The 21,903-nt window shown below is 45.8% G+C and overlaps 1 protein-coding gene across 1 annotated transcript in view; it reads right to left on the reverse strand.

The window, feature by feature from the left end:
• Positions 1-11,187, reverse strand: part of LOC106649986 (nucleolar protein 4-like) — a 31,140-nt gene extending 19,953 nt beyond the window's left edge. The window contains exon 1 of the mRNA XM_014367738.2: positions 10,100-11,187. Within this exon, the coding sequence (XP_014223224.1) occupies positions 10,100-10,144 (45 nt within the window). The 5' untranslated portion in view covers positions 10,145-11,187. The remainder of the gene's footprint in view (positions 1-10,099) is intronic.
• Between the last annotated feature and the right edge of the window lie 10,716 nt (positions 11,188-21,903).

Here is a 21,903-nt window from a genome sequence, read left to right on the forward strand (position 1 = left end):
AGGAAAAAGTAAAAAAAATCTCGTGCGCACTCTGGACAGTTCCGAAAGTTTCGCGATAATAATAACCGAATGGCCCTCGCTAATGGCGCGTAACGCAATTAAAAAAAAAAAAAAAAAAAGAAGAAGAAGCAACAGCGGTAGCAGTATAAGTTCGATCATCCTCTCGTATACATACGCGCAGAGAGCGAAGGATCAAAGAGTCGTTTCGTTCGATGCTGTACTCGAACTCGTTTGAATACCGCTGTACACACATACATGGACGCTCACACATATACGTTTATATACGAAACATAGACGCGCACGTTTAATACACAAAGCCGAGGCATGAGCCAGTGCAGTGCAGCACGAGCGTGCGCGCGCGAGAGGGCTCTATAAGTGTATCAACTTGTTGCATTAATTACGCGCGAGCTCGGAGCTCCGGAGTCGAGTCGAGTCGAGTCGAGCCGAGAGAGCCGGAGCGACCTCGCCGCTAGCAGCAGCACACGTATATATGTACAAAGCACACGCCTATGGGTATGTGTGTATATATGCACATGTGCGCCAGCACAGCTATTAGCTATCGATTTGCGTGAAATCTTTCGCGCTGCTCCGACTTCGCGTACATACGTTGCACCTAAATGTGTGTGCGTGTGCACTCGTTGCTGCTCTTGTGACTTATATCGCTCGATGACTCCCAACCTTTTTTCTTTTACTCCCGGTTGCTCACGTATGTATAATTGTTATATCGCTCGTAATGCCGATGCGCATCGCGCAATATTCACAATCTATGACATATAACGTACGTTACAGCGCAATATCATAACAAACGCATACAGATGGAGCGAGACCACGTGCGCTTAGGACGATATACACGTGAAGAAGAAGGAAAGAAGAGGGAGAAAAAAAGCCACACAACCAAGCGCAAATATGATCGCGATTATCGGCTCGAGCTCTAGATCCGGAGACTCGATTATCGCGATCGCGTACGATATAAATAAATACACGTTTTTTTTCTCTCTCTCTTTCTTTTAGCCGCGTGCGCGCGATCACGAGCAGCCGCAGCGATATACGTTTCTCTTTCATTATCGTTCAGTGACATTGTACTCCGCGCAGTATACAGTGTATGTATATGTACGTGTGTTGCTATGCGAATTGCTGCAGCAGCAAACGAAAGAGTAAATAAGAGCGAAAGTTGGATTGTTTGTCTTGTTCGCCTCGGCAGCTCGAGGCTCGCACCCGACGACTACGACGACTCGCCTATGCGCTCGAGTGTCTAGACTAACAGCAGGAAATGCATAATATTTGTGTGTGCATACACAAATGCACACGAGTGCACTCCAATACATGTGTGTGTGTGTATACCGACAATTACTTAGCATACATTTTTTTTTATACGTGTGCGCGTGTGTGAGTATGAATGCGTATGTGCCGAGGTTCGTGCAGTCGATGCAGCGCGGATCTATGATGCAGTAACGTGCCACGGTGCGTTATATAGGCGACAGAAACGTACAGACGCGCGGATGATAAAAAAAAGACTCGCGATAGTTGAGTACATTTTTTTTATTCTAGCTAGACCTTTCGAAACTTTTTCGCAAAAAAAAGGGAAAAAGAAAAAAAGGAAAAAGAGAGAAAAAAAGAGGGGAAAAGGCAGCAGTAACAGCAGCAGCAGCAGCCGTCGCAACGTAGATGGATTTCAATTCGCATATATATCAAGCGACGAGGTCATGCAAAGGGCGTGGAAAAAGCTAGCGGCAGCGGCAGCAGTGGCGCGGTACTGGCGCAACGGTGCAGGCGGCAGGATGACGGTACACACAGGCGCGCTTATATATAGCGAGCGAGAGAGAGAGAAAGAGCAATGATGCTAGCGCAGCAGCAGCAGCAGCAGCTATCGTACAAATTCGAAATGGTCACCGCATATATAGATGCACATGCAGGCGTATATATGTATACGTAGAGAGAGAGAGCCAGGAAAAGTAGGGGAGTGAGCGCGGCATTGCATGCGAGTGAAAGAGAGCATCAACGGAAGAAGGGTGGTCTCGTCACATACGCTATCTATACATGTATAGTGCACATATATAGTGGATGGACGAGCGAGTATTTTCTCTCTCTCTCTCTCGTGCACGAGCGGGGAAGGAGAGAGAGAGAGTCGAGTCGAGTGTGCACACAGAGATGGCTTGGCGCGTGGTGTGCGCCAGCGAGAGAAGGGGCATATACTATTTTTAACCCCCTGGCCAGTGCAACACAACGAGCAAAACCGATCGTAGGTAGAGAGAGAGAGAGAGAGAACGAGTACGAGAGAAAGAGCGGGTGCGCGCATATGTGTGTGGGTGTGTTTGGGTGCCGCTGTTACTGTGTGCCGTCAATAATTCCCCTTTTCTGAATAAAACAGAGCTCGGCGCTGCTCCACGAACACTTATAAACCCACGAGTAATATGTATAGGTGTGCGGCAGCCAGACCGATTACTGGAATACGAGAGCACAAAATTCATAAATGAAATTTTTGTCGCTTACATTATACAAACATTTCCCGTATTATATACCCGAGATCGTAACTGCTAAAACAGCAGCGTCGGTGAAATCTGTTCTCTCATGGATGCAGTACTCCAATTACACACGTGTGCTCGCCGCCGCCACCGATGTTGCTGCTGCTGCTGCGGGGGGGCGTCGACCGACTATACAACTGCGTAACTGTTTCTAATAAAGGCGATCGATCTGCGGCACACACACACACACAGCTCGCATTAAACTATTGCTGCTGCTGTTGAGCTCGATACTGGTTAACATTGACATTTATCACTTTCATTGGAACTGATCATTACCGTACGCGCTATTGCCAAGTTTCAACCCGAGCGTTTAGCGTTCGTAGAAAAATATAAACGCGCTGACGATCGGGTAATCGAGATAATAGGCATTGGAAATAAAAAAGTATTGCGTGTGTGGTGGCTTACCCTAATTTCACATTGGGAATAGGTAATCGAACTTAAAGTATGCCAGCAAAAAAGGAATTTCGTTTCCAAATTTCTCTTCATGAATATTCTATTAATCTTTAGTTTACACGTATACGTGTGTATTATATGCACATGAATTCTCAGAAGTTTAACATTAATTGACCAACGCGGACAACTGCATGTAATAGTCCTACAGATGGTACCTTGTTTGTTTAGCCACAAAACACCGGATTACTTCTCTCGAATTTACTGTATTACTTTTTTTTCAAGTTGTCCAGACACTCTATTTTTTCAATCGTTCTCCATTACACCTCTCTTATCCCTTCTTCAGCATAAGTAATTTAACTCCTCATTTAGTTTGCTCTAATATTCTGTACCGGTGTTGGTTTTATAGATTGAACTCGCTATTTACGGCACTAATGATTCAAAGCTATAATTATCTATCGATTGCTGTCATTGTTTTTTTTTTAATTATCATCGTATCGAAATATTTTAGCTTATGTGCCTCGAGTCCGGAATTGCCCAGTTATCTAACCATCTCTTTACAGGTATACTACAAGGTGAAAACTGCTCTCCGTCCTGCTTTTTTTTTTCGAGAAAATGGATCGTCGAATTATGCGTATGTACCTGGGCATAATAATAAAATCCAGAGCTGCTCAGAGCTGCGATTAAATATAGCTCCATATACTGGGTGCAGTGCGTATACATGGAAGACGCGAGAGGCCCCTCGGGGCCGTTCACGTGCGCGTAAAAAAAATATATTATTGTAAACTCGCTATACGACGTACGAGTACGTGTGTGCGCAGTCCCCGGCGTGCTTTCATTACATATTATACATATACTAGCACGCGAGCGCACATATATAATATATACACGCGAGCGAGTGAGAGAGACTGCCGCTGATACGTGCATACCTATATAGGTGTATATTCTCGCGTTCGGAGCCTATAGCGCATTATGTATGTGCTCGCCATGCGGTGCGCCTTGACACCGATGCCTTGCCAAAGACAGTGTGTGTGTGTCTCGGCTCCGTGCATGAGTGCCGCGTGTCTATACGTGTGCAGCGCAGTGCACGTAAGTCGCGCCGCGCGCGGAGAAGAGGAAAGAGGAGTGTAGTGAGCTGCCGGCATGAATCGCGAGTTCTTCGAGCGAATCGACCATAATTCCGTAATATTTATCTACATGTATGTACGCTGGGATACGTGGCCCAAGCAAAAGGTATATCGTCGCGCAATTTTCATTCTCTCTCTCTCTCCCTCTCTTGGACGTACGTAGCTCGGCGCTCATCGCGCGTTCGACGGTGTATGCCTGCTGCACCAATTATAAGCCAGGGCCGATCGGTGCAATTATTTTTATTACTTTCTGCGCGCGCGGCAGCGGTGACAGATGTATGAAGAGAAGAAGAAGAAGCTGGTGAATCACCGATTCACCCGCACACGCACCGCACCGATCGCCAATCTCGTTCACTCTTTCTCTCTTTCTCCCCCCCCTGTATATTTTTTGACCCTCGGTGTGCAATATGGGACTCCAGTTACGAACGATGTTCTCTCTCTGTCCGCATCTCGTGTCTCTCTCTCTCTCTCTCTCTACCCTTCCGCACAATTTCCACTCGATATCTCGGCTGCTTTTCATATTTGGCTCACGCGGCGTTGCGTACAAGGGTGCGCCTAGCCTAGGTATATGTGTATGCGAATAATATAAAAGATATATGTACGCACGTTTGCTACACTCGCATGCGTACGACAGACCTCGTCGTCCGCAGTGGTCTCTTGCTATCCATTATATGACGAGTAGCAAAGTATAAGTAAGAAGCAATCCGAGAAAGAGAATATGAGTTGGGATGAAAAAGGAGATGAGGAGCCCGGCGCGGTCGGTCGAGACACAAAGGCACAGGAGAAAATATGGAGAAAGGGTCAATCTTACGTATAGCATTCATCGTCTACATCGAGTGGATGTATTGCGCTCACAAGCGCAGTAGTCGACACGCTTCAATTTTTTGCAAGGGACGACGACGTATTGCCGCAGAATAGACGTGCACTACGAAGCTCGGTAGTCATGCAGGCTTGCCTAGGCCTCGAACCTTGCTCGGCACACACCGTTCCTTTTATCATCGCTTATACGCACGCAGAGATACGCTTACACACACTCACGTACGTACGACGGACATGCACGGAGGCGTTCTCTGTCTGTATGTGTACCTTTGCGATATCGAGCGCAGCAGCAGCTCGCAGTATATGGCACGGAGAAAGAGTCGAGTGAGTCGCCGAGACAGGGGTACCCTCATTTGTCCAACTGCACGCTCGGTACTGCGAGCGCCGCGTGCCGTGTACAAAATATACGTGTACATGTATACGATCCTCACTGTATGTGCATGTGTGCTACAGTACAACGTGACTCATGTATAATACAGCGCTGGCGTGCTTTTATATACACACGTTTATTATACTTTATCGACGTCCATGGCCATCTCTTTCGTTTGACGACTCCTGCTGCTGCTGCTGCTGCTGCTTCTGTCTGATATATTTCGCACCACAGAGAAAATACGTATGGCGTGGATGACAAAAAACCTCCCGCATGACGTACAATTTGAGCTGCAACTTCTTAACGCGCGAATTAACGCAGAAACTCGCGAGAGAAATGACAGCGGCATGCGGCAGCTTACGTGTGCGATGCCGCAGTGTGTATTTATAAGATTGCAGCCGCGGCGGCGCGTTGGCGGTACACGAGGCAGTGCTATATGCACGCACGAATTGGCCCGACAAGATTCGCTCAAATTGTCGTGTATATAGTGCATAAACGGTGCGATCTGCGGCTTATATATAATACGTACGTGTGTGTAATAAACGTGTATGTGCCTCGTAAATTAATTCGCTAACGAGAGGAAATCACATGCTAGTTCAGTGTAAGAACTGCAAAGCAGTACCTCGTTGCAATGCTCGTGACGAGGATCGTAGTCGATCTCGTGTACGCCCACGCTTCAACTGCCAAACTGCACAATCTACCCGTTACACCGCTGCGACTTATATATGCTATACCAGTGATAGTAGTCAAACTCGCGAGAGAGCGAGATGTCTATCTCTCGCGGAGTGCAGCTTATAAGTCGGAGCAGTTCTTCGTGATGGAGGATATGAAAAACGGAAACTGTAATAGGTGTCTCGTTTCGCTCACTCACACACACATGCACATGTACACGGGCGATTATACGTAGTAGCATGTGTTGCTGTTGCTGCTGAATAGTCTCTCTCTCTCGTAGGTGTCGTAATAATATATTGCCGCATGGCTAACGACCGATGTATGCATATTAGAGAGCGAGGCGCGTCTTGTACTTTGGCCATAGTAGTGTGTTACTTCATCGATACACGCCAATTATCAGCCGAAGGGTTTCACGCGCGATGCACAGCAGTAGCAAAAGGTATTTACTCAAGGGGGAGGGGGGGCTGGCGTCAATGTCAAAGGGCTATACACCTCCGCATTATACTCGTGCGTTGAACGCTATCGATCGCACCGCGGCCAATGTATAATATTAAGCCGTGGGCGACGACTGCACGACGATGACTGAGACTGGCAACGGAACACATACACACACACGTGTACACAGAGCAGTAGTTGGATTGTCGCATAGACGTGCACACATCAAGAGAGAGAAAGAGAGATTAGTGATAATTCAGCGATCACTTTGTCCGACTCTATTGGTCAACTATCGCTGCTGCTGCCACTGCTGGTTCTGCGCTACTGTGCGGCTCGGCTACACAGTGTAATATATGCATATTATAAAAACTGCCGCCGGAGCTCCCATGCGATGTAACTGCACACATTACATACACACACACATACACGCGCTATAAGCACGAGCGCCGATATAATGCAAATAAATTTGTGTAAATATGCACGTGCCCGAGCTATACCGAGCTAATCGCCATCCTCGCCCGTGTTGTTTTTATGCACTTGAGCATTATTATTACAATATACAGATGTGTGTGTGTATGTTATAAACGTGCTCCGCTTCACAGTCGCTAGGATGATGATGATGATGATGATGATGATTTTTTGCTGCCAAGTGAGAGAGAGAGAAAGACCGTATGTATACGGCAGGCGTCTCTATATATGTACTCAAGCGAGAGCGTCAGTAGCAGCGGCAGCAGAGAGACACCGCGCGCTGAATAGCAAAGGAGCCTAGCGCCGAGTGTACATTATATTATACATGATACATGCGAGCTGCAAGCCGTGCACTTCTGCACCGACTTATACTCGCACATACACTCGCACCATAGTCTGTCGTGGCAATTTCGCAAATTCGCTCGGCAGCGTGAGTTTTCTCTCTCTCTCTCTCTCTCTCTCTCTTACTCGGCGGCGGCGTCATGTATATTTGACTCGCGAGCGAAGAGCTGCAAGAATTACGCGCGAGCTTATCTATGTATATAACCTGTCGCAATATCGCAGAGCAGCTAGCTAGCTCTCGGCGTGTCGTAGTCAACTGCACCGCAGTCGTCGTCGTCGTCGTCGTAGTATAATGTGTCGCTAATTCGAGTTTGCGGGGGGTGGGAGAGAGGGAGGGACGCGGCCGACGCGAAGCCACTACACCGATGTTCCTTTTTTTACATTTTGCTGCCGCTTTCTTCGTTCGCCAGGGGGATAATGAGCTTGAATTATTGAGCGCAGTCGAATAATAATTTTATTAAGTCGAGCCGCGCGCCAACACCGACTCCGCTTTCTGGGACAAAAGTGTGCTCTGCAAATCGATTCGCGGATCGATTGAGTGACAAGGTAGCTTCGTGTTGTGACTTCCGAAGCCGCGAGTCAGGCCAGTTAAATGAGACTCACTGGTGGACATCCTTTCCCTTCGAGCTATGACTTGAAACATTTTGTTGCCGATGGTTTCCGAGCTTTTTCAGAACTCACAACCTCACACATGCATTTGCAAATGCAAGAATATTAAAGGGCTTTAACTATAGATTCTACTCCGTTGATTATTCAGCATCTCGAAACTTTTTCCAAAACTCTTACCAATATCAAGAGAAAGAAAGCATAGAGAACATAGGTATATTTTATCCAATGTAAAATCGGAAATCGAAAATCGGCCCTCCCTCGAGGGAATCAGAAAGTTAATTATTTCGCGCGTCGGGCTAAAACGAGGTGAAACAACAACGACTATTGCGACGACGACGACGACAACTCTGTATAGCGCCGGCCGCACACTGCGAGCTCTGAACACACACACAAAAGAGGGTTGAAGAAAAAAGGAAAAATTTCACGTGCGCGCGGCAAGGCGATCGATAAAAAGTTGGTCGTCGTCGCTATCGTGCTTTCAGCAGCAGCAGCAGCTAAAGCAGAAGCGGTGGTAGTGGCGCGCGCGGCCCTATAACCAGATGTGCTCCCCTTTTCTAGCCCGTCTCTCTCTCTCGGTCGCTATATATATGTGCTGCTGTATACGTACCCCTGAAAAACAATCGGTGCGAAAGGAGAGGGGGTCGCTCTCGGTCGATGACGTAAGAGTTTTTGACATGTATTTCGCGAAACGAGAGGCGGTGGCGACAGCAGCAGCACGTGGCCGATACGCAGTGCACGAGGAGCGCCGCGTCGTTCTCTCTCTCTCTCTCTCCAATATATTTGCAAATTGAAGCTGGTTCAACTTTATGCACGAGGCGCATCAATCCATGTATATATGCGTGAATCGCTATTACGGCTTATATACGCTACTGATGGCAGTCATAGGCGTGCGTGTGTACGCTTTTTTTCGATCGGAGAATCGAACGACGACGGCAGCGGCGATGCAGCTAACAAAATACACTCGTACCCGCTTCTATACTGCTGCTGCACATTTATACATATAGCTATATGCAAACCACAACTGTTGCATCGATAATTTATCGCTCTCCTCTATATGCATACACGTACATACATGTATATATCCGCGCGGCACTCAGTCAGACATTAGTCGCGTTGCTGCTGCTGTCGCTGCAGCGGAGGCAGCAGTTTGTAATCGATGTTATAGGATAGCGAAGAAGAAGTTAGTATTGCCTCTGCTGCTACTACTGTTACTGCTTCTCTAATGTGCAGATATATTTCGAAATCCGTGCATACATGCATATGTACGATGTTTTTTCGCAGTTGACTCTTCGCTCGTTCCTTTCGTTCAGCTTTTTTTCTCTTCTTTTTTTTTTTTTTTTTTAACTCTGCCTCTGTTTGTTCTATTTCTTTTCTCGGTACCTATATATTCGCGCGACTTAATGTTCGTCGAGCGATTCGCCACTGTATTATGGCCCGCGAGGAGTTGATTGATATCTTTTTCTCGAAATTTGCGGTAATAAGAAAAAAAATAAATAAACGCCCTTCGACTCTCTTTCTCTGTCTTTCGTGCTCTTTTTTCGGCTTTTGAAGAGCTTTGACGAAGAGAGCGAGAGAGAGAGAAAGAAAGAGCGAAGGTGGGGACTGCAGCAGCGCAACAGCGAGGGCAGCAAAATAAGAAGCAAATTACATCGGTCGCATCGTCTGGCATGGAATGCAAAAGATAAAGAGCTTTCTTATATACATATAACGTGTGCTCTCGCAGGCACACTCACACACACACATACTCGTGCACATGGGCATTTATGCACGTTACAAAGAACACGGGCTTACATTATATAGGTATATATACGGCAGATATATATCTGCGTGGAGAGAGAGAAAGAAAGAGAGAGAAAGAGCGAGAGAGAGAGATAGCATAAGGCAGTGTGCGCGGAGAGCCGCATATAAGCGACAACGTCCAGGCCGACGACGACGACTAAGGGGAATACATACACACTCTTATTATATACGCACATATACAAGTATCTCTCTTATATAGAGGTGTATATATGTATGCACGTGAAGGTTTATAAAAGTTGAAACGACGACGACTACGGCGACGGCGGCGGCGGTACCGTACAAGGGAAGGCTCGCATCGCGCGGCGTTAAAAGAACCGCCAAGTTGCTGCTGCTGTCGAGTAAAAGAGAGAGAGAGAGAGAGAGAAGCGAAAAGTGGGAGCGGAGGAGCGTGCACGGTACTGTGAGCTGCAACAGCAGCAGCAACAGCACAGGCCACAGGCGCAGAGCTGTATGGCAGCGGCAGCAACAGCAGCAAAAAGTAAAATAAGACAGAGAAAAAGAGAGAGAGAGAGAGAGAGAGAAAAAAAAAAAGAATCGTTACTCACCTTGTGGTGCTGCATGATGGCAGTGGCCTTTCGCTTTGCGGCCATATTCGCTCTCCTCTCGTAGAGTCTCTCTCACTCTGGTTCAGCTGTGCTGTTGGAAAATCCTTTTCTCTCTCTCGCACAGGTATGCGTGTTGTATACCCGTGTACGTATACCTATACAGTACACATATACAGCACACACCACCGGAGCACGTAGTAGCCAACCAGTACCTTGTCCAGGTATTTATAAATCGCTGTATACGTACGTGTGTTCGTGAACTTATTTTCGAAACTGTTCGTTTCCGTGTCTTTCACTTGACACCGGTGCACTTGTCTATTTGTATTTCTCTCTCTCTCTCTCTCTCGAAAACTTTGTTTATTTCTCGATAAAGAAATCGTACAAAAATCGCAATCACCGGACACGGGTCAACGATGCCTACGACGACGATAATAAAACTGCACTTGCTCTCTGCGCACTTGTTGTTGTTATTTTTGTTGTCGTCGTTATGCTAGATGTCACTGTGTTTATATATGTGTTTATATATGTGTGGCGTGCGCGCACACGCAACTATATCAACTGTCAGCCGAGATAAACCAGCTGATAAAACTGTGCATCGTTCGTTCGTCTCTTTTATTCGTATGATATGCGCGTATATCGACGACACACGCACAAGTTCGCGGCGCAAAGGGTTTCAAGTCTGCGAACTCTATCTCAACGATTCATAACAAACGGAGCGATTTCGTCGTCGGTATTATTTTGAATTCGATATCGGAGCATTCGGGGGTGTCGCGTTGCACCGGCTCTTTCACTTGGACGCGATGCAATCGTTGTGTACAATTCGTCTACTTTGGCAGCTGCAGCGGCGTAGACGAAACAACCTCGGTTTTTGTATTATTTCGCACACAATTTTTTTATAATTTGTCTCTCTGCTAATTTATCAACACTGCGGGAACGCGATGATTTATTTATTATACTCGCGTTATGGGTGTGTTTGTGCTCTCCAGCAGAAAAAGAGTCAACAAGAAGTAAGGAGGAAGAAGACGTGAGTATTTTATAATAAACGCCTGGTGCGGAGCGTCCGAACGACGGCGAGAAGCTAACGTTACGAGCGCTCACGTTGGACTGGTGGCGGCGAAACTCAGCAGCAGCAGCAGCAGCAGCAGCAGTAGCGGCTGAGCGCAGCCCGTCGTCGTCCCCTCTCCTGTGCAGTTGGTGTGCGAATCTGTATACATATAGGTATTGGCGCGCGCGAACGGAGCAACACACAAACCGCTCCCCGTTCTCGGCTCTCTTTCTCTCTCTCTCTCCTTTCTCATATATAGGATACGAACTCGCCTTCGTCTATAGGTGTACGTGCTTGCGCGTGTACGTGTGTCCGTGGCCGCGCGCGGTTGCTCCCCTTACACCACGTTGACACAGCGCGTTTCATATACATAGGTATATATGATATTACGGAGCGCCTACCCTACACACACACACACACTGAGACGGCGCGCACACCTTAATATAAATGTATTCCTGTGCGAATTGCGTGCTGCTGCAGTCGTATGCGGGGGTGTACACGTGCTCGGCTCGACTTGCTCCTTTCTCCCTATATACATATCGCCTGCTGCACCCCTCCCCGTTGCACGAGTATCCCCTCGCCGCCGCCGCTGCTGTTGCTCCTGCTTTGCCTTGCGCTCGCTCGCAAACCTATAGTAGAGAGAGAGAGAGAGAGAAAAAGAATGAGAGAGAGAGAGATGCAAACCTATCGTAGTTATATAGTATTCATCTGTATTATGCGCTTGTCCGTAAAGCACTACAAAACAGTTCGTTGCTCTGCTTATGGGCTCTCTCTCTCTTTCTCCTTCTCGTTGCGTGCATGCTAACCCAGAGCGGCGCGGCTTGCAGTTCGACACAGTAGGAGCATTATTATATGCTTACTGGTGGTGGCGGCTCTCTGTCTACTCTTCTCGCCTGTACTGCTGTGCCCTTTAAACTTTTAGTAAACGTCAAGACTATGTGTGTGTGTGTGCGGCCCACATGCATGTAGGCGTGAATAACTTGTTACATTTACGACAAACCCATGCCAACTGTGTAAAGCGAGCTATGTTGCAAAGACTCGATCTGTACCTTCGTATATGGTACCTCGTTGCTGCAGTAAGTGCACCTGTGCTGCTTTTGCTCCCGTGTACTGCCCGAGAGCAACGGCCACTGCACAGCCTGGAAAACCCAAGGCCCTCGAGAGACACAGAGGAATTTATCTTTTTGTTTAATCTTTTTGACCTATTTTTTCCCCTTTCTTTTATTGTCCATGCGTCCTCGGCTTTTTTTTCTCTTTCTCTCTATTTTTCCGTAAATGCTATGTGTATGTGCGCGTATTAAAATATACGAAATGTTCGCGACGGTGGCAGCGACTTTATCTATGAAAAAGTCTGCGGTCTATACACATGCCCCCCCCCCCTGCACCGACACTGCTGCGGGCTCTGTACGTATATACGTACATGCAGCAGCAGAGGCAGCAGCAGCGCATAGATCGAGAGCGAGAGAGAGAAAAAAGAGAGAGACCCTTGCCCACCCCTGACGTCTCCTCTCTCTCTCTCTCTCTCTCTCTCTCTCTCCGCACTCACTCCTGTCCTCCCTTTCTCTGTATATAGATTGCCAGAGAGACAGCACATAGCCAGAGTAGAGTTGAGGCCGAGGCAGCAGCAGCAGCAGCAGCAGAAGCAGCAGCAGGTTCTCGTTTTTCTCTCTTATTTTTCCCGAAGAGAGAACGCGTTGCTGCTGCTGCCTCGGCTCTCTTCTCTCTTCTCTCTCCGCGCGCCGCAGCGCGCTCCCTTTTGCAACGCGCACAGAAAGAGAGAAAGAGAGTGAGTGAGTAAGAGAGCAGTGCAAAAAAGGGGGAAGAGAGAGAACGAGCGAGCGGCTTTAGTCCAGCAGCGGAGTAGTATAGCGTTGGAGGTGCTTCTCTGTCACCCCTCTTTTTTCGCCCATTACTCCGTCGAGCTATATAGCCGAGAGACAGAGAGAGAGAGAGAGAGAAAAAGAGAACGTCGTCGTCGTCGTTGCCGTTGACGTCGTTCTACTCGTCCCTTTTTCACCAAGTGACTCTCAACTTACCACTGCCTCTATATACGTATGTGCACCGCCTCTCTCTCTCTTTCTTTACGTACCATACATGTATAAAGGGAGAGCTCAAACTTTGGTATATATATGTGTATCCATCGTCGTAGTCATCTTCGCGGCGAGGCTTTTCTTCTACCTCCTCCTCTTCCTCCTCCACCTCCTCTCTCCACCGTCACCTCGTGTCTTCTCTTTTTCGTTTTCTTCGTTTCCTTTGGCTCAGCTCGAAGAAGCACATAGCCGTTGCAACAGCAGCAGCACACCCACCTATATGCGCAAATACACAGACACGTGTCCTTTTTTTTTCATTGCTTTTATGCTTTACGGATAAGCTCGCCGCATGTATGCGACGTATTGCATTGAACGTGCGAAGAGTTTTTATGCGGCTGACCTGTGCCAAAGACGAAAATTATAACAACTATATAATATTGAGATGCGAGAGCTTGAATTACAACGAGTATCTTGACTTTTGTTCTTTTAGTGAATGCGTTAATGTAATGGACTTGCATAACGCATGCAAATACGGAGCTTAATTTCAAAAATAATTATATCTGAAAAGCATTAACATCTCAAGAACTTTTTGGTAAATATCTTACTTTAAACTTGAAGTAAGCTTAGATATATTGTCTTGAAGTCTAAACTTGGCGTTTTGCGTGAGAATTATTTGTCACTATCAATTAGGATCGTTTCTCCTGTTAGCTCCATATATTTCGGACAATTGATTTATCGTCACGCCAAATTTTCAAAATTTTTGAAAAATTGTAAATAAATTGCCGAAAAAGAGAAAATAAAAAATCAGACTTTTAACAATAGTGCGTATGTTTTATGTTTTTACGGAAGATCAATCGATCCATTGCCTTCTAATATCATACTCACATGCACTCACAGTACACTTTTTGCTCTATATCGCTGTTGGGTGCACGCAAATTATGTGAAGCTATATGCACATGCTGCCCACACGCAAGTGCTAATAAAGTTTGCGAACGCGAGCAGACAAAATTGTGAGAATTTTCTGCTCTGAATTGCATGCGTTTGGATTTGCGCCTCTTTTCAGTAAAAACTCGACCTCCTTCTTTTGGCCGTAGAACAGAGCCCAGTGCAATGCTGTGTTGCCCAATTGGTCCCGGAAGTCGACCTGAACCTTCTTTTTTAATTGGTCGCATACCTCGAACAATATCTTCATCAAGTCATTATCACCTTATCTCTTGCAAATAAGGTGCAGAGCAGTGTCTATATCATTGTTGGCCAAATTTGGGTCGGCACCTTGTCTCAGCAGCAATTCGACCACCTTTTCATTGCCTAGAATTACAGCCAAGTGCAATGGTGTGTTACCAACCGTTGTCTGGATGTTGATATTCATTGTCTGACCAATTTCTGCGTTCATCTTGAGAAAGTTCTCTACCAAATCCCGGTTGCTACAGCAAAGAATGTGTAGAGCAGCGAATCCGTCCGCGTCGCCGAGATTCGGATTGCTCCTCTTTTCAGTAGCAATAGGGTATTTGCATAAAAGAAAGTAATGATATTTTTGAAATCAGCATATATGAATTATCAATGAATATTTTTTTTTTAAATTTTTCATTGCGTTTTTACTTAAAAATTTATCTTTTCAAAAAAAAACAACTTTTCAAACGGCCGAAAACGCGCCGAAAGCACCCGTAGCTGTGCGAGCGCACCGTGACGTCATACTTATCAGTAGACGCATATACATAGTTATACAAATTACATACAGCAGCCGACTTAGGTTGTAAGTATGACGTCACAGTTATGCGCACCAATCAAAATCGTTTGTGGAGTTCAAAATAATTTTCGAATTTTTTAGATTTTTATTCTCGTATTAAAAATTACCTGACTGTTCAAAATTGTTTATTTTTTTACTCCCACATTCCTTGATACGTATATTTTACTATAACGTAATTATTTCAATGATTTTTTTTTTCATGCTAATACCCTATTTGACTGTCTTCTTATTTCAATAAGGCACAGCCCAATATAGCGGTGTCTGGCTGCGATCGTCGAGGGCAACGATCAGTAACCTCTGCTGGATGTCATCGATAGTCATGAAGAATATCTTCACTATATCATCGTCCACGCATATATGTACGCACCAATTATCTAGTCCCTGCGAGCACAGCTTCACTTATGTAGCGCTCCAGCTTTCAGAACTTTTTCACCTACAGTTGCTTACTCGGCGACTCGCTAAAGCCCATGAACGCAACTCTGTTAACCAAGTTCGCATTTACTTTAGGCTCCCTGTTCCTATAACTGTCTTTCTTAGAACTCCTAAATAGCCAAGTTTGGTGATAAATAACAAATATTTTCATAGCTGCCAATGTTCTTCTGCACTTTTTGATAGCTATTTTGGCATCATCGCGTCACGATGTCAGATTCCAATAAGCTACTTGTTCTGCAATGGTCATGGAGAGAATTACCCCATACGGTGCAACGTTGTATTGTGGTCATCCAAAAAACATACTGAAATATTGGGCCCACATGAAGGAAATAAACAAGTTTATTTTTGGACCGTAATTGATACTTTTTCTTTTGTAAGGAGTTTCAAACTTATGAATTAGATGTTTGATAGAAATAATCGTCATTAAATTTTACTTAAAAAATCATTCGTAGAATATTATTCACAGTCACCTCATGAAACTGAAATGACACTTGAAAAAATCTAAATTGAACTTTGAGCCTGTAATTTATAAGGAATGGAACTTGTGACCAATGGACTAAAATTGTGGCTCTCTTAATTTTTCAATGAACACTTCAAGAGTAATGTATACTCACTTTGAACATAGTTTTTTGGTCACGGCAATGTCCGCCTTGGAACAGCCCATATAATAAGTACTCTCGAGCTATATACGCATTCGACTCTGGATGCATAAACGGGTTATTTTCTCGCACGTCTCGAGCGCTGAGTACATAAAGAGGAAAGAAAGAGAGAGAGAGAGAGAGGTAAAGAGATGCTGTCGCTCGCTCTGTGGCTTGTTGCTGCTGCTGTCATCCGGTGCAACGTACGGAGGCGAGATGCCACTGCCGCCGCATTGCAGCTTATGTACATTGTATATGCGACGACCACGAGAGGGAGAGAGAGAGAAAGAGAGAGAGAGAGAGAGAGATAGAGAATGAGGAGGAAAAACGTTGACTCTTGCCGCACGAACGAACGTGTGCGCTCGCACTCACACACACACACGTACGCATGCACGCGCACCTACATTATAAAATACATATGTGCATGCGTCTCGCTGCACAAGCGAACTTGTGCGCGTTATAGGTAATTCAAACTCGTTTAAAGAAGCTTTTCTGACGAGTTCACGCGTAAATTTTTACGTTCACGTATCTGCAGATTTGTGCCGATCTTGAGCGAACGACCGAATGAAAAGTCTGATTCACGACGTATTTGCATTGTCGTCGCATCAGGGACATATCGGTCATTTGCGGCTGGCAGCATAGCTACGACAGCTAAGCTACACGAACACGATTGATTCCGATGATTTCATTTCGAGATTATATATCCGAACGAGTTATATGTATTCGAAGCGAAGGTACACCACTGAATATCGGTAAAGCTCGTGGTGTGCTTTTTTGCAGTTCAGCCACACAAAATCGTCGATCCTCGCCATATTCTATATGTTACACACACACGTATAGATACATTCTAGGGCTGATTTATCGATTGTTTGAGTCTCGAACCGGAGTGGCCCAAGCTACACAGTATACACTTTATGTGTGCGCGCGCGCGTGTGTGTATGTGTGTGTATGTGTGTAGGTAGCGAGAGGAGGCGCGCGTCACGCCTGTCCAATGCTGGTCTTGTTTTGACCGCAACGTGCGGGGGATTATTCCGTATATATATCGACTATATACACTGCTATGTGCGCGCACGCGAGTATATATCTGTGTACGTAGTCGGTGCGCGGCTGGCTATTCACCGCATCGCATCGCGCGCGCAACCCCCCGTGTGCGCTTCTGTGTGTATGTACCGCGTATACACAGCTATACGCGATATATAATGTGTGCCAAAGAGCAGCGACGAGAGCCAGCGAAAAGTGAGGGAAAAGCAAAAAATAGACAGAGAGAGAGAGACACACACGCGCGCACACACATACACATATAGAAGCCACACCCCTCGATATAGGAAACATTTAATTAGCTCGAGTTGGTTTGTTCCGAGCGATAATCAGCCGGAGAGTAGAGAGTAGTAGCGAAGGAGAGGAGAAAGAGAGAAAAAGAAAATGCGGAGAGGATTATTATACCAATGTATAGCGTACAGCTCGGACTGGTGCACGCGATTCGCTTTAGTGCAGAGGAGGAGGATTAAAAAAATATATAGCCAAGGAATAACGAACGAATTTCATTTCACACCGAATTGCCCGGATACAATACCGATACGTTAACTGCATCTTTTCTCGATCTATTAAAAGATCGCGTCGATACCGCTCGCGCATAGGCGAATATTTAGGAACGCAAGAAAGATAGGAGAGCTGCAATAATAATGATCGGTTCGCATGCGGGGCCGCGAAAGAAGAAACGAGAGCCAAAAGGCCAAAGGTCGACACGACGGTGTGGAATCCGAATGGACGGATGGAAACTGTCGGGGATTGCGAGGAAACAGGAGGGAGCAGCGCTGGTATATACATATAGCGTGTATACACATTCGCTCGTTCTCTGCCTGCGCTCGCGACTGCGATAAAAGCAATCACCGAAATAACCGCAGAGACCGCCAGTAGTGTAAAACCTATATAGCGCTAGGTATATATTGTAAGCCGCTGCTTCCAAGCTGCTCTGCTCGTAGTAGTCTATTGGTAGTAGTAGTAGTACTATGCGTGTGTATATAGGTACGAGGTAGGTATTATAGGGAGGTACGAGGCGCATATTCTCTCTTTCTCTTTTCACTCGATACAAATATACATATAGCCGAGAGTATACATGCAGTGCACATGTGCATGTGCAAGTGCATGTGCGAATCGGTATATAGCTGCTGCTGCTGCTGCTGCTTCGAGTTGCAACTGGCAAGGGAGGTGGGCGGTACAGGGGCACAGTAGCAGCAGCAGCAGCTCTTGGTACAGCACAAACTGGAATTCGCGCGACTAGCTCGAATTTCCGCAGGGAATCACGGCAGCATATATATACTATATATAGGTATATTTACCTACACGTGAGAGCAGCGCAACATCAACCCACCCTTTGCCCTCGTCTATTGATATGCACGCGCGTATGTTGCTGCCTCCCACTGTATGTATATATGGATACTTGGCTGGTTGGTTGGTTGGTTGGTTGGTTGGTTGCTTCGATGGATGGATGGATAGTATTGGGAAGGACTCGGTCGAGATCATCGGGCATCGCTTGAACTATACACGCGTTTACGTACATTACAGCATGCGTAACACTCAGGGTACCCTATACGTGCACAATAATAATATAATGAAAGCGAAGGAGGCTCGTGATTATTATTACTCTCATTTTTTTTCTCTCCCCCTCGCTGCGCACGAGCAAAAGTGAGTATTTAAGTGTGTGCACACGTGCGAGAGTACATAAACACACCGGACTCTGCCACTGCCTCCATACCATACATATATGTGCCTTTTATGTGTATATAACGCATTATACGTGTACTAAGTTTTGTGTGTGCGTTGAGTTGCAGTGGATATGGCTCTCTCTCGCTCTCCTCTCGGTATTCGCGCGCGCGCGCGCGCCGGATGTATAAATCGCCGCGAGCGCGCAAAAGCCGCAGCTCGCAATTCTATTTCGAGCGCACAATTTTACGGAATTCGAAAACACCGCGAACTCTCTCGCGTTCACCGTACGTTGCATTTGCGGATGTGTGCGCGAGTAAATATATATTTTCACGTGTGTGCTGTGTAAGTGTGCCGATCGCCATTTATGTATAAGATGTATGTGTATACCTGCACGTATATGAGCAATTCTCCAAATGAAACGCATTTTTTGAGGTAGAATCGCGGCAAATTTTTTTTTCAATCTTCGCGGATACGGACCCCCGGGAAATGTTTTTGGGGGTCCTAGGAACATGTAACCACGTAGGAACCATTGAAATTTCAATAGTGCTTATTTTTATAGTTACTTTTGTGATTTAGAGGACGAAAAATCATGTTTTCTCGTTAGTACGGCTAATTACTCAATTTCTAAGTCGCTGAAAAAGTATCAAAACTCATCTAAAAAAAATAACTGGCTACTGTGTTCGATAGGAAATTTTCTCAGCTTTCCAATGGTGGTATCAGATTTTCCGATAAGTCGCACATTCACCGAGAAAATCGCCATCAAACGTGCCAAGCTAAATATCTCGAAAAACTCGGTACGGAAAACGTGATTTTTGAGGTTTATTTTTGATTTATCCTCGTGAAAATGAAATTTATCGAAAAATCTGACTACACCATGAGAAAGCCAAAGAAATTTCCTATCGAAAACATATCTTTATTTATTTTTTTCGGTGGAATTACGAGCCAGTTTTGATTGCAGCGAGCCGAAAACCTCGCGACCGCGCTGAATCAGCTCGGAAACAGAAAACAGCGAACAACGTGAAAGAAATTCCCATGTATAACATTGTAATTCCACTGAAAAAATAAATGAAGATATGCTTTCGATAGGAAATTTCTTTGGCTTTCTCATGGTGTAGTCAGATTTTTCGATAAATTTCATTTTCACGAAGAAAAATTAAAAATAAACCTCAAAAATCACGTTTTCCGTACCGAGTTTTTCGAGATATTTAGCTTGGCACGTTTGATGGCGATTTTCTCGGTGAATGTGCGACTTATCGGAAAATCTGATACCACCATTGGAAAGCTGAGAAAATTTCCTATCGAACACAGTAGCCAGTTATTTTTTTTAGATGAGTTTTGATACTTTTTCAGCGACTTAGAAATTGAGTAATTAGCCGTACTAACGAGAAAACATGATTTTTCGTCCTCTAAATCACAAAAGTAACTATAAAAATAAGCACTATTGAAATTTCAATGGTTCCTACGTGGTTACATGTTCCTAGGGCCCCCAAAAACATTTCCCGGGGGTCCGTATCCGCGTAGATTGAAAAAAAAATTTGCCGCGATTCTACCTCAAAAAATGCGTTTCATTTGGAGAATTGCTCATATATAATATGCAGTCGCGCCCTTCGCATTCATTCAAGCTCGTCGTGTACATTATATTTGTGCGCGTGGATCGTCGACGGTCGTCGGTCGTCGTCGTAGCTCTCGCTCCAGCAAAAGAGACTAATATAATCGACTCGACTCCTGGCACTGCGCGCGCGGACGCAGTAAAAAACAAAAAAAAAAGGAGAGAAAAAAGCACCAGCAGGCAGACGAATATGGGAGCGGCGAGAACCGAGTGGAGAGAGAGAGAGAGCAGCTCACCGAGGAAAATGTATATATTGTCCACGTACCATTCGACGTATTATAAGCCCCTTGACGTATTATACGTTTACGCGCTGCACACTGCACTGCACACGCGCGCGCGTCTACGTATGTATGTATATAAAACGTATAAGTAAGTGTATATTATACCCAGACTGCAGCCCGCAGCTTATATGTATATGCACGCATCGGTACGAATGAGTCAAGAATAAAGGCGAGAGAGAGAGAGAGAGAAAGAGAGTGAGGAACTCGCAGAAACTGACTCTCTGTGTGTGTATACACCGCAGCACAGTCTGCGATCCATATAAACACACACACAGTACTCGAGCTGAAAATCGCTCCGAGCTCTCGTTCTCTCTCTCTCTCTCTGTCTCTCGCGCGCGTACTGTGGTACTTTTGATAAAGAAGTGCAGATAAGGGTCATCGACGCGGTTGTCTCTGCGATGTATATAGCGCGCGACGTAGCAGCAGCAGTAGTAGTATATAAGCTCGAGCGGGAGTGAGAGAACGAAACAATGCGCAATGCCGGAGAGAGCAAAATCAGTTCGCAGTACACACACATACAGCTCGCATAAACTCTATGGTGGGAGTTGAATTTCAAGCGCGATTGATAAGGTGTGCTTCAGCAGCAGCTCGTACCAGCACACACATACGCAAGTTCGATTGTTTTCTCTCGCGCGCCAAGTATACCATATAGAATGTGCGCAGAGACGATCTCGTCGCTCAACGAGACGTGAGCTCTTTCACGGACGCGCAAATTCTGCCGCGTGCGATATGAAGCGATATGTATGCAAAGCAGTCGGGGCTCTTACGTATAAGGTGTCTCGCAGAATATTTTTCCTCGTACGCGACCGTTCGAAAAATTCGATACTTTTCCGGAATCATAGGCTCGCACAGCTGAGTGTACGATCACTTCATTTGCGGTGAATAATTGCGAGAGTACATTATATTCGGTTCTCAAAGCGAGCCTTATAGTATAACGAGGCTTTTGCCCGCTATAAGGAAACGGATCGAGCTCGTGCGGACAGCCTCGTAGCAGGGGTATGGAGCAAGGGCTCGGTGCGAGGAGGGAGAGAGAAGATGATAAAGGCTTTTGCCGAGCTGTCTCGAGCTGCCTCGCGCGCGAGTATATAGAATTTCTGGTCGTTTCGCAGAAAAAGCAGCAGTATACGTCGACGGCGATGGTAGAAAACGAGAGAAGAGAGATAGAGAGACTTTCTGGAGCAAGCTATGTACGTGTATACTTGTATCCATCCACCTACACACAGACAGACAGACACAGCGAGAGAGAGAGAGAGAGAGAGAGCAGTAACAGCAGCGGCAGCAGCAGCGAAGTAGTAGTAATACCTTGGGCGCCAGTG

This window comes from Trichogramma pretiosum, unplaced genomic scaffold (assembly GCF_000599845.2).
Source record: "Trichogramma pretiosum strain Unisexual culture from Peru unplaced genomic scaffold, Tpre_2.0 scaffold82, whole genome shotgun sequence".
Classification (NCBI taxonomy): Eukaryota; Metazoa; Arthropoda; class Insecta; order Hymenoptera; family Trichogrammatidae; genus Trichogramma; species Trichogramma pretiosum.